This window comes from Podarcis gaigeae (assembly GCF_964106915.1).
Source record: "Podarcis gaigeae genome assembly, chromosome: 9".
NCBI classification, from domain to species: Eukaryota; Metazoa; Chordata; class Lepidosauria; order Squamata; family Lacertidae; genus Podarcis; species Podarcis gaigeae.
The window spans coordinates 4,676,629-4,690,026 of NC_139685.1; the positions used below are offsets into that span (position 1 = coordinate 4,676,629).

At 43.4% G+C, this 13,398-nt stretch overlaps 1 protein-coding gene across 5 annotated transcripts in view; it reads right to left on the reverse strand.

Annotated features, from left to right (window-relative positions):
* Positions 1-13,398, reverse strand: part of ACOX3 (acyl-CoA oxidase 3, pristanoyl) — a 30,870-nt gene that overhangs the window by 16,195 nt on the left and 1,277 nt on the right. For all 5 annotated transcript variants that reach the window (XM_083698256.1, XM_083698258.1, XM_083698259.1 and 2 more), the window contains exons 2-7: positions 12,687-12,861; positions 11,631-11,864; positions 4,540-4,614; positions 2,480-2,569; positions 1,899-2,042; positions 888-976 (exon numbers count right to left, since the gene is read on the reverse strand). In XM_083698256.1, the coding sequence (XP_083554382.1) occupies positions 888-976; positions 1,899-2,042; positions 2,480-2,569; positions 4,540-4,614; positions 11,631-11,864; positions 12,687-12,861 (807 nt within the window). The remainder of the gene's footprint in view (positions 1-887; positions 977-1,898; positions 2,043-2,479; positions 2,570-4,539; positions 4,615-11,630; positions 11,865-12,686; positions 12,862-13,398) is intronic.

Sequence of the window (13,398 nt, forward strand, 5' to 3'; positions counted from 1 at the left end):
AACCTGCAGAGGCAGAGCATTTGCTGACAGGCCAAGGGAGCAGGGAGTCTAAGCCATAGGCAAGAAGGAGAGAGTCTGCAGAACATCTTTACTGCTCAAGTGGTGTGGAAGTTAAGGTGGGCAACTTACAATCTCCATACTTTTTGGCATATGAATGGGTTTACACAGCCCTTAGCTTTTCTACTAGCTGAAGTTTTTGATCCTAAAATTGTTTCTGCTTTGTGGTCTTGTTCCTTCAAATTCAATAAAATGAAACTGCATTACTGAATTAATTGTAAAAGGTAAAGGTAAAGGGACCCCTGACCGTTAGGTCCAGTCATGGCCGACTCTGGGATTGCGGCGCTCATCTCGCTTTATTGGCTGAGGGAGCTGGCGTACAGCTTCCGGGTCATGTGGCCAGCATGACTACGCCGCTTGTGGTGAACCAGAGCAGCACACGGAAACGCTGTTTACCTTCCCACCGGAGTGGTACCTATTTATCTACTTGCACTTTGACATGCTTTCGCACTGCTAGGCTAGCAGGAGCTGGGACTGAGCAACAGGAGCTCAGCCCGTCGCAAGGATTGTACCACTCTCCAATTTGGAATATTTCTGCTCTTTAGACTATCTTTTAGTTGACTTTGAAAAAATGTTTGGGTTTTGCAATCATTCCTTGAGAGGGAGCAGAGATGACTGTGAGATTCCAAAGCTTCTCTCCACTCTTTCATGTAATGGCGCATCATGATGTGGCAATGTGCTTGAACCATCTCAGACTGGGACAGATCAACCTGAAGGTCCTTTCACTGTGTGATGCACATGCTAGGATTTCTGTTCTCGAGGTCTGCAGAAGTGACTTGTAACTTTTGCAACATTACTTTGAAGTTCAGAGTATTTTGGTTTAAACTTACCCATTATCTAATCCATTCTGCCCAAGTTTTCTACCTATATCACCAACCAACACCCCTGGCATGGGAAGAAGTGTTTTCGGATCTCGGATCTGTAACAAATACCTCCATTAAAACATTTGCAAGAAGTCATTGAGCCACCCTTTTGTTCCGGTTCAGAACTCTATACAATTAATTAGAAAAATGTGCACATCTCTTTCAATGCATGCAACTGGTTGGATTATATAGCTATGATCTAAAGGGCTCTCACATAGTTCCCTGGGACAAGACCTAAGCTGAGAAGTGAAGATACTTCTCCTCCCCTGGGGTTATCGGAGGCTGGGGGGAAATGTACTCACCAGAGGGGTGTCTAAGTAGACCCCTTCACTTTCTCTCACATAAATAAGTGTAACTGGGAACCATGCAGCACTAGGGTGGGGAGAACCCACCTAAAACCCAATACACAACAAACTTCACATTTCCCACAGGCGCTTCTATGGGGCTCACAATGTCTCTCAGTACACAGCTCATTGTACGATTGCACTGTCAGGTGTCCTTCAGAGAAATATTTTTGAATCTGCTACAAGGGCACATGATGCTCCCCATCTTCATGGGTCTAAAGTAACACAGGACTCAGCAGCACAGAGCTGTGCTTATCTACAGCTGCAGTGTCTCTGAACGTACTGTCCAAACGCACACTGAGGGAGTAATGCTGAGAGCAAATTCCAGGTGGATCTAGTTTTGCACTGGGTTGTACATTACTTTCTGCTTGGCCAGCGCAGGGCAAGGGCACTTGCAAGCCTTTCATACCCAGTAGAAAGATGTTTGCCTGAAGAGGGACACATTTTAAGCGCCCCCCACACCTTTATTGATGCCAGAGTGATCTTATGCAATTCCCAGGCTAGCAAGTGACTGTTCCACAAAAAGTGTTTACAACTAGGAAATCGTAATAGGCAAATGCCACCAATGATCCAGGATAATGAAAAAGCTCTTGGCTTATTCCAATATTCTAGATTTAGATGAATTCATTCTCACCTGTACGACAAAGGAATGCAAGCCATGGCACTGCCCATCTGGAGTATATAGCTGTGCGTAGACAACTGCATGAGTTGCATTCTTCCCCATGTTGCCAACCCAGAACTTGGCTGCTTCAAAATCCGGTGAGTGAATAATGAATTCCTACATAGTTGATAAGAGGGGGATGGGGAGAAAATTCTAATCACACTGTATATCTTCTCTGAAATATGAAGTTGGATGAATCTATTGACAACCTCTGTTCTGTGCTGTCGCAGCACAACCCCTGTCTACTTGGCGTTCAGCAGGGCTTTCTCTGAACTAAATGGGCACAGGACTGCAGCCTCAGTACGCAGGACAGAAACGCAACGGAAAATAGTTTCACAGGAGTAAACAATACGCACATTTTAGGAGAAAGGCTTCAAACAAAGCCACAGAGGCATTTTTCTTTTTACCACTGATCATATAAATAGGTTACACGTGAGTTGCAGGCCCACTGAATAGAAAAGATTAGAATACCTGGGTTCAGAAGTACAATGTCCTATTTTAATAAAAAGTTAAGTGAAAAATATTAGAGAACTTTACAGGGCACTGCTACTAACTTGCGTAGTCGGGTCATATCTAGCAGTAGTCCGCATGTTCTTGGTATTGCTGCCATGGCTTAATTCAGTCAGAGCAAAACATCCAAAGTTCTGGAGACAAAAGACACAAACTGAGTAAGAACTTGTATGATTCAAACCGGGGTAGCGTAAACATTAGGGCAATGGGGGATCTCTGTTGTAAAAGAGCTGCCCTGGAGCTCCAGCTTACAAACTTAAAGATGTTCATCTGTGAGCTTCAAAGTCTAGTCCTTAAATGATTCAGAGTGTGCACACTGCCCTGCAGCCGGGTAGAGGTCACCCACTGACCAGTGGCTGCCCGTTGGGAAAGGGCATCTCCTCTGGCGTGCTAGGACAAGAAAGGGCCAACCCTCTGCAGACTGCATTTGACAGGTGTGTGTGTGTGTGTCGGGTGTGGGATCTGATCTCCTGTCAGGTGGATCTGATCTCTGCAGAAATGCATGGCAAATGCTTCCAGGCGTGATCAGTTCCACTCAGGAGCTCTCAACTGAAGTTTTGATCCCTTCTGGAAGCTGCAGGGCTTGCATTAGGATGTTGTTTAAATTTGGCACCCAGTGCAATGCCAGCATCCTTCTTTCAGCAAGGATGACAGCTACTGTCAAGAGTTCCTGACTGGAACTGGTCCTGCTTGGAAGCAGCGGGCAGCAGGGCAGCATCGTAACGCAAATGAATTATCTGGATTGTCGTCTGCCTCCTGATTTTTCCTTTGAAGCCACGGCTGTGCTTGTCCCACACCCCTGGCACCATATGATGTTGGGTTAGGGACAGGTGGCCACACATGGCTATTGTGAGGCTGCAGCAGCTCTAAAGTGAACCCTGAAATGTACTATATTTATCATTTTTTAGCCATTTATTAAATTTGGATACCGCCCTTCATCTGCAAATCTCAGGGCAGTTCCTCCTTTCCCTCTCCTCCCACCCATCTGAGCTCAGTGTTTATATTACAATTCACAGGTGTAAACGTTTAGGATCAAGTCAAAAGGTAAATGTTAACACCAGGTCACCACAGCAACAAGCAAAATCCAAAGCAGGCATAGGAAAACTCGGCCCTCCGGATGTTTTTGGGACTACAACTCCCATCATCCCTAGCTAACAGGACCAGTGCTCAGGGGTGATGGGAATTGTAGTCCCAAAAATCATCTGGAGGGCGAAGTTTGCCTATGCCTGATCCAAAGCTTAGTCAATGTATTAACAGTGAAGAAACACAAAATGAAAAAGCTTCCTTAAGAAGTTAAAAGAAAACTCTTTGCTTTATCCAAAGGAGTGTGCATAGAGTCCTTTAGAAGGAGGATCAGCTTTCTCAAATCCCACTCTTCAGAGAAGCACTACTTCCCTTTCTAAACATTTTTTTTATGCCAGGGTGGGGATTCTGTGGCCCTGTACATGTTGCCAGACTACAACTCCCATAATCCCTGACTGCTGGTTGCACTAGCTGGTGCTAATGGGAACTGGAGTTCAACAACATCTACATGGCAACAGGCTTTTCATCCCTTGGCTAAGTTTACACCTTTTGAAAACTGTTTGGTTGTGGGAATAGGGGTCATGCACACAGAATTGACGTATACAGCTTAGGATACGCATGTGGAATCCTGCTTCTACCTGCATCACCCTTAACTGAAGCAAGGTGAGCATCTTTTGGACAGGTATGTTTGTGGCTTTGTGCTGAAGGACTGCACTCTGCTGATTTGATGCTGCACGGCACTTCTTGAACTATTGCCTTATAAACTTGTATTAGATATTGGTGCTGATGATCCTGCAATAGTTTCATAAATGATGAATAAGCAAACTGATCCAGATAATTCATCACTTCCACTGTAAGAAACTTTAATTATGGTTTTCCGACAGAAACAGAGAAGCACTAGTAAATCAAAATGAAGTAACTCCATATGAGATACTATTTTACAAGAGATTTGCAGATATTGCTTCATTAGAATACGTAGCTAATAATCTTGTTTTTAGAAACACCATTAACTCAAAATTAGTGGCAGTATATATATACTGTATTTTAAAGCAAAGACTGATTTAGGTAGTTTAAAGAGTACCTTCATATTTGCATTATCTTTAATAAATTCTTCATGTCTTTCAGAGCCAGAACTCTCAATTGCACTTTTGAACACCTGTAAACATTAAAGACAATTAGCTGATGTAAATGATAAATATTAAAATCCTTTTTGTTAAAGTAGAGGAAGGGGTCAAAATGACATGTTCAATAAAGATTTAAGACAGCAAAGCATCATTGCTCACAGCTCAAACCACAAGTCAAGTATTAAGTTGCTCCCTTCCTAGGAGAAAATGCTATTCTGTGATATTTTACGCTATTCTGCATCAGGAAACACAACTTCTTTACAAGAAAATAATTTTCCTCCTGGTTTCAGCTGCAAAGTGAAATAATGAAAATAAAAATGAATGATTCCTTGATCTCTGGATTATTAAGCAATAGTACAATATCTTCTCAAGGCTGGTGAAGAGAACAGGTTTCATCCTAGAGCACTTGCCACCATCCCAAAAAGGGGGTAGTTGCAACTGGGCAGTAGTCGTCACAAAGCAATGGGCCCAGGGTGATTTTTTCTGGGAGTGACTGGATCACTGCCTCTTTCAAGATGACCAGAACCACTCCGTCCCAAAAGGATGTGTTGGCCACACCCAGGATGCATGTGATCACACACCCAACATGAAAAGAAGGGCAAGAGCCATGAAAATATGTCCCCAGGACACATCCATTGATCCCAAAAGGGTGATGAGGCTGAATTGAACTATTGAGTAAGTTTGACAATCACAATAAAATCAAACATGGAAGATGTTCGTTTTCAACCTTTGACACGCAAAGGCTCTGGTAAAGATCTAGTGAGGATATAGAGGTAAATCCTTCCACTGCCATGATGATGATGATGACGACGATAATAATGATAATAATAATAATAATAATAATAATAATAATAATGATGTATTTATATCCCGTCCTCCCCAGCCAAAGCTGGGCTCAGAGCAGCTAACAACAGTAAAATAATACAGCATTCTAAAATTAATTCGTTATAAAATCAGTTCAAATCAAATTAATGGCAACCATTGGGCTAGAGTTCTGTGAGGATTACCAAGGCTATGCCTTGGCCAAAGGCCTGGTGGAACAGCTCTGTCTTGCAGGCCCTGCGGAAAGATGTCAAGTCCCGCAGGGCCCTAGTCTCTTCGGACAGTGTTCCACCAGATCAGGGCCACAGCCAAAAAGCCCTGGCTCTGGTTGAGGCCAGCCTAACCTCCCTGTGGCCCGGGGCCTCCAAGATGTTTTTGTTTGAAGACCGTAAGGTCCTCTGTGGGACATGCCAGGAGACATACCATGTTTCAGGTCTTCCCATCATGCCTCCTCCTCCTCCTAATGGGAAGCTGGGGACACTGGTGTCAGAATAATGATACTACTTGTTTAAAAGGGTTTAGAAAAGCCCAAACATCTGCCAGACCTAAGCATTTTTTTTTTTTAAGTAAGTTGCTTAGAGACCTTTCAGGCAGTGATATTTTTCTAGAAAAAGAGATGCTCACCATGAACACCTCCCTCGTTCTCTTAGAATGGCAATGGCGCCCCCCTGAGAGGTGCCAGAACAGTGTTCCTGTAAGTTCCCCCAGAAAAAATGCCCTGCTTTTAGGCAACAAGCAACTGATAATAAAAACAGTAATGGGATGTCAGGTGGGAATTCAGATGGCACCATCTGTGTCTGTCCAAAAGGGAGAACTTGAGGAAGATGCTACATAACTCTTTACACCATTAGGTGCTTCTTAACCCTAAAGGTTTCTTGGCCAGCTCAGATCACTGCTGTGAGCGACTAGGAGGTTTTGTAGACTGTCTGCTTTGCTCTCTCCATGACAAAAACCACCTTAGCTTAAACCCAAAGGAGACAGTGCAATTCTGTTAGCTTCAATCAGAATCTGACCAAGCTCTGTATCAACACAGGGAAATGGTTTAAATAAAAGTAGAGAAATAGTAGTTTAATCATTTCTCACAGTTAGATGATTAGATGACATGATGAGATAATGGTTTATAATTCTGATACCAGTTTTATAAATTTATTTATAAAAATATTTATATACCACTGTATCATAAAAACATATCACAATGGTTTTCAACCATATAAAAATATACCGTAAAACCAAAGAATTGTTACAATATGAGTACATCGCAGCTGCAAACTGGCAGCTTGTTGACATCACATGATGTGGCTAGTCCTGGGAAAGAATCTTCCAGGCAGTTCACGGGATACACAAGGCTTTGTTCAGTGTGTAATATGAGACCTTCCTGTTGCGTATGTAAAGGAAGTCTGAGTCACTTACTTGGAGAAGTTTGAACTGATCGGACATGTTTTCTGTAGAGTTGTACAGTCAGAAATAAACAAGATGTAAAAGGACTTTCTGACTATTCCTCTTTCCCCTGTGAAAGGGGAGAAGGGGGTGTGCATCTTCCCTACTGGGAGATGTCGCCTATCAAGATCTCCCTGGTCTGTCTGGGATGCCAGCCAGAGGAAGATCACCGGTAAACAAGCTCCGGGAGCGGGGAGAGAGGCCAGCCTCTCCCGAGGGGGCTAGTTTTCCAACAAGTGGTAGCAGAACTGATGGATGCTGGTTGTGCAACAAGTGGTAGCACGCGGATGGTGGCTACGAAGTAACGGCTAAGGACGGCTGGAGCACCGTTGGAGGCGTTTTTTGCTGATAAGCGACGTTCCACGGACCCCTGACAGTTGCTGATTTATGGCTGATGGTGAACGAGGATTGAAAGTTCTCCGGTTCGCTCAGAGAGGCTGCTGTTTTTTGATTAAAACAGAGCAGAGAGCAGGCCACATACCAAGCATTCCAGGGGAGCTGATAAAACTGCCGTTGCCTGCCAACAAGTCGTGAGTACTTTACGGGCTGATTTATGGGCTCATTAGCTTCAAAGGAAAGAGTGAAGCAAGCCAGAGCAGTAAAAAGCTCAGAAGCTGGAAAAAAAAAGCTGTTGGATTTTTCAGCGTTAGCTTGCTGTCTCGCAGGCTGTTGGGACTTTCCAAGCTGAGCTAGCTGCCAGGTGCTTGCAGCTTGTAAACAGCTCATAGACTTTTGGATTTTTCAGCATGTAGCTGAAAGCTGTAATTTGGAATCAAGATGGATGCCAAGAAAGGGGCAGGTTTACCTTATCCAACTCCCCTAACTAATGACAATTATTCCTCATGGTCTGTGAAAATGAAAGCCCTGCTTCAGAGTCAGAGAGTATTTGGAGTGATTAAAAATCCGTTCCAGCTGCACCCACAGTAGCTTGGAATTCTCAGAATGTGAAAGCCAGGTCGGCTATTATTTTGTGTGTCTCTGATGATCAGCTTGTGCATATAGCAGATTTGCAATTTGCACGCGAGATTTGGGAAACGCTACAGCAAATCCATCAAAGGGATGCCGCAGGCACAGCGCTGCTGCACTCTGAAAACCTCACAAACATGCGACTAGCACCTGATGGTGATGTCCAAGTGCATTTGGTAGAGATGAAATTCTTAGGCCAGCAGATGGCGCAACGCAATTTCCCTCTTCAGGAAGAAATATTTTGCTTCATGATAATTAACAGTTTGAACCGTACGTACAAAACGGTTGCAAGTCAACTGGGTTCTCTACCTGCCCGGGATCTCACGGTGGAGAGAATTTGTTCTGTGGTTCTTAATGAGAGAGACCGCCTTGCTGCAGTAGCTGTTGCTGACAGGGGGAGTGAAGTTCGGAGTTCAAGCACCCCCACTGTGGTTGCCACTGAGGAGCAAGCTGTAGCTCTGAATGTTGTTCGTTGTTACAATTGTGGCCAGCCAGGGCATATTCAGAAGAACTGTAAAAGGCCACGTCAGCAGAAAGGAGCTAAAGCAAGCTCTGTAAAGCCTGAGGCTTCAAGCAAAGGTCATGCCAAGTCAAAGGTAAGACCAGCAAAGGCTTTAATATCGCCAGGAGCCTCTTCATTAGTTGAAAATGTGTTTATTCTGGACACGGGCTGCACCCAGCACCTAGCATCATGCAGGGAATTGTTTTCTACGTTTGAGAAGCAAAGCTTCACTGTGAAACAAGCCAATGGTCAAGAGATTGAAGCGACCGGGTTTGGAACTGTTTATCTGGAAAGCCTGAACTTGACTATAAGCAATGTGTATTATGTTCCTGATTTAAAGTTCAATCTGCTGAGTGTTTCTCAGATGACAAAGAAAGGACTGGTGTTGTCCTATGATAAGGAGAGTTGCAAAATCTTTAAAGACGGAGAGCTGTATCTTTCTGCCAGAGAGAAAGACGGACTGTATCTGTTGATTTTTGATAAGTCAGATTACAGAATGTGCACTGCATGTGATACTAAAATGTTTTCTCTTGCAGGTGTATCCAAGGATAAGAAGGCTGCAAAGATAACCAGTGTTTTTCAGAGAGTGTATGCTGATGTAATTGGTCCTCTATCACCATCTAGAGGCAATGCAAAATACTATCTTGTATGTGTTGATCATTAGTCTCAATATGTATAGGTATATGTATTGAAATCACCAAAAGAAGCCTTAGCAAGGTTTCAGGAGTTTTGTGACAAGGTTAAAAATGTTCATAATGCTAATATTGATTATCTTTTCACAGATGAAAAGCCAATTTTCCTTTTACAGGATTTTCAGGATTTCCTTGAGAAGCCAGGGATAGAGCATAAGGTTGCTGTTTCTGAAACTTCATGGAACAAGAGTATTTGTGTAAAGGTGAACAAAAAGTTGCAAAATGGCATGAAGGCACAATTGCTGAGTTCACATTTGCCACATGAGTTTTGGGCTGAATCTTTATCTTCTTTCTGTTACACTTGGGTAAGAAAGGTTTCAAAAGGTATGGAAAGTTCTCCTTTTGAGAAGCTCTTCCACAGGAAACCTTCTGTAACACATTTTAAGGTTTTTGGATCTCACGTCCGTACTGAAACTCCACATGGGGTTAAGAATGCCAAAGGCATTTTTGTGGGTTATGAAAAGGGTCTCTACAGAGTAATTTAGTCTGAATCTGGTGAGGTGATTCTCACAAAGTTTCTAGAGAACACTCCAGGACAGGAGAGAGAGGTTTTTCACACATTTCCCACTGATAACAGTTCAGATGATAATTCTGATTATTCTGGTACTGAGAGTGACACAGAAAGCTCAGAGAGTTCTGTTGACACAGTCATTGAGAGGAGTTCTCACACAATGTCTAGACCTACTGTTGGAAAACTAGCCCCCTCGGGAGAGGCTGGCAACTCTCCCAGGCACCCGGGAACTTGTTTACCGGGGATCTCCCTGGCTGGCATCCCCGCAAATCCAGGGTAGATCTTGATAGGCGACATCTCCCAGCTCAGAAGATGCACACCCCCTCCCTCCTTGCATGCCAGCAAGAGAAAGGAGATAGTCAGATTGTCTACATCTCTACAGTTTATTTCTGACTTTACAGCTGTACAAAAACATGACCGATCTGCTCAGTCTCCATCGAGCAAGTGACACAGACTTCCTTTACATACGCAACAGGAAGGTCTCATATTACACACGGGACAAAGCTTTGTGAAGCCTGTGAATGTCCGGGAAGATTCTTTCCCATAGCTAGCCACATCATGTGATGTTTTCAACAAGCTGCCAGTTTGCAGCTGTGTTGTTCTCATATCGTAACACCTACACAGGTTAAGGCTGAACTAGAAGTGACTGAACCACTGTTTACTGTTGGGCGTGGTTCTCCAAAAGGTCCTGAGGATTAACCAGTCAGCAAACAGGATCAGCACCTCATACGCAGGTCTGAGAGAATCACAAAGGGCGTACCACCCAAAAGGTATTCTCAAGAGTTTGCTAACTCAGCTGTTGCATGTGTTACTATTGTTGACAACTCTAAACAAGTTAAAGGTGTGTCTAAGTCAGAGACAAAGACACAACTAGGAGTTACTAAGCGCAACACAACTTCCCCTACCCAAGGTAATGCAGAAGCACTCATTCCTTGGAAAACAGACAACCAGAGAGTTACACTGGTGAAACCAGTGGCAGGTAGTTCCAAAGGTGGAACTGAAACAACAGGGGATTGTTACGTGTATAACAACAGTTTGTTTTCTTCTCTGGATGAAGCTTTGTTCGCAGCTAACATTGATTCATATGGGGGAGGATGTTACAATATGAGTACATCGCAGCTGCAAACTGGCAGCTTGTTGACATCACATGATGTGGCTAGTCCTGGGAAAGAATCTTCCAGGCAGTTCACGGGATACACAAGGCTTTGTTCAGTGTGTAATATGAGACCTTCCTGTTGCGTATGTAAAGGAAGTCTGAGTCACTTACTTGGAGAAGTTTGAACTGATCGGACATGTTTTCTGTAGAGTTGTACAGTCAGAAATAAACAAAATGTAAAAGGACTTTCTGACTATTCTTCTTTCCCCTGTGAAAGGGGAGAAGGGGGTGTGCATCTTCCCCACTGGGAGATGTCGCCTATCAAGATCTCCCTGGTCTGTCTGGGATGCCAGCCAGAGGAAGATCACCGGTAAACAAGCTCCGGGAGCGGGGAGAGAGGCCAGCCTCTCCCGAGGGGGCTAGTTTTCCAACAAGAATAACATCCTAAAACCACCCTGAGACCTCCGGGTATAGGGTGGTATATAAATTCAATAGTAATAATAATGATAGAGTGGTACCTCTAGTTGCAGACACGATCTGTTTCGGGGTGCCATTCACACCCCAAAAAGTCCACAACTAGAGCGGCGTTTCTGCGCAAGTGCGGAGTGCAATAGAGCGCTTCTGCGCATGTGCGAAGCACACAGAACGCTGTGTATACACTTCCGGGTTTGCCACGTTCGCAACCCCAAAATCCACAGCATGAAGCGAATGCAACTAGAGGTATGACTGTAATAATAAGCGAAATAATAATAAGTGAAAAGCAATTTAAAAGCAAAAAGAAATTAAAAACAAATATCAACAGACTATTATGGAGGGTGTATGTTCAAACAATGAAGTTTTCACTACAATTACCACGTGAAAAAAGTGTCAAGTCACTATAGCCTCTAAATCAAAAGCGTACATAGAGCAGCTCAGATGCAATCTCCAAAAATATTTATCCAAAATAAAAATGGAATGCTTTGCTAGTAGGCCTGAGTCTTTAAGGAAATCTATAAAAGAGCTTACACCTGCATTGTACATACCTGGGAATTTAGCAAATATTTGGCTCCTAGAGACCAGTCATACATCCCCAGGCAAGTAATCAGCGCTACAACTTTTAATGGTTTCTCAATTATGTCTTCTAGCCGTAGAAAATCATATTCAAAGAGTTTCCTACAGCGGAGGAAGGTTAGTTCACGGTATTTCTCAAGAGGTAATTCTTCTCCAGTGTGACGAGCAAAGAGAGGGTCATTTTCAAGAGCTGAGAATATTCTGTTCTTCATGGAAGAAACACATCAGAATAGTTGAACGTCAGATTTGAATTTAACATTGAACTGAAGTTTTCATATTTTATATATTAACACATTCAGTCATTTCCCTATGCCATAAGAAATGTACAAGGACAATCAGGAAGCCGTTTAAAACTTAATAAATGTCAACCATCTTAAAAGCATCAGTTGGTTGTTGGTTCTTAGGGCCAGGAGGGAATTTTTACCCACAGTATGATTGACCTTGGTTCTGTGGGGTTTTAGCCTGCCTCATAGTAATGGCACAAAATGGAGTGTTCACATCCAAATGTTGCCTCACTGATTAAAAGCTCTTTGAATCATTATTATAGATATTGCATTTCATGTACTGCACTAAAAGCAGTAGAAGTTTGGATCTGATAAAGAAGTGCATAATTTCAATTTTATACCAATATAATTGTGTGGTTTTCCTCCAGATCAAAAACACAATACAAAAGAAACCTATCCCCTCCTCAAAAGGCTTCCAATATTTTTGAGAATATTGTTTTTACCCAGTCCTAGATGGAAAACCCTTTAAGCATGAACATCATGCACAGTCCTATCAAAATGTAAAGTAACTTACTGGACGGCCATTTACACTGACAAAAACAAAAACACCTCAAATCCCTGTTTATCAAGGATCATGGCTCTCTTGACCTAAGAAAAGGTCCCTGGCCATGTGAATCCCCTGGCCAGACAGGCCTCACAGAAACCAGAATTTAATGGTACATATTGGATACTTTAAGGGGGGTTATGGCAGATTGTGTTTAATTTGCAACATCGTTTTTAAAGAAATATTATTCTAAGCCTTACTTTAAAACGGAGGAGATCTTCTTCCTCTACGAAGAGTGCCATCTCTTTCCAGTTGAAGGATGCTTTCTTCCGGTAGGCATCCAGCGGTCCACTGGGTAGGTCTGCGAGCACCAAAGTGTTCCAAGAGCTGACCTTTTCCCGATCACTGACAGATGCCATCTTAACATGCAATGTTCTGTAAGCAAACCCAAAAATCATTCAAAACAAATGCCTGTTCAAAAAAGAAGAAATCCTTCAAAAGTTACTTGTGAAGGATAACAGAGCCAGTGTAGACCATCCTCTCAGTGTACATTAACAGCTCCTGGTGCTGTGGGTTAAACCACAGAGCCTAGGACTTGCCCATCAGCAGTTCAAATGGGGTGAGCTCCCGTTGCTCGGTCCCTGCTCCTGCCAACCTAGCAGTTCAAAAGCACGTCAAAGTGCAAGTAGATAAATAGGTACCACTCCAGCAGGAAGGTAAATGGCGTTTCTGTGCGCTGCTCTGGTTCGCCAGAAGCGGCTTAGTCCTGCTGGCCACATGACCCGGAAGCTGTACGCCGGCTCCCTCGGCCAATAAAGCAAGATGAGCGCCGCAACCCCAGAGTCGGTCACGACTGGACCTAATGGTCAGGGGTCCCTTTATCTTTAAAAAAGAGGTTGCTGCTGCTAAAAACTTTCCCTTTTCTCTCTCTGACTGGATAGGGGAACTGCCTTTGGTCAATGTAAATAAACT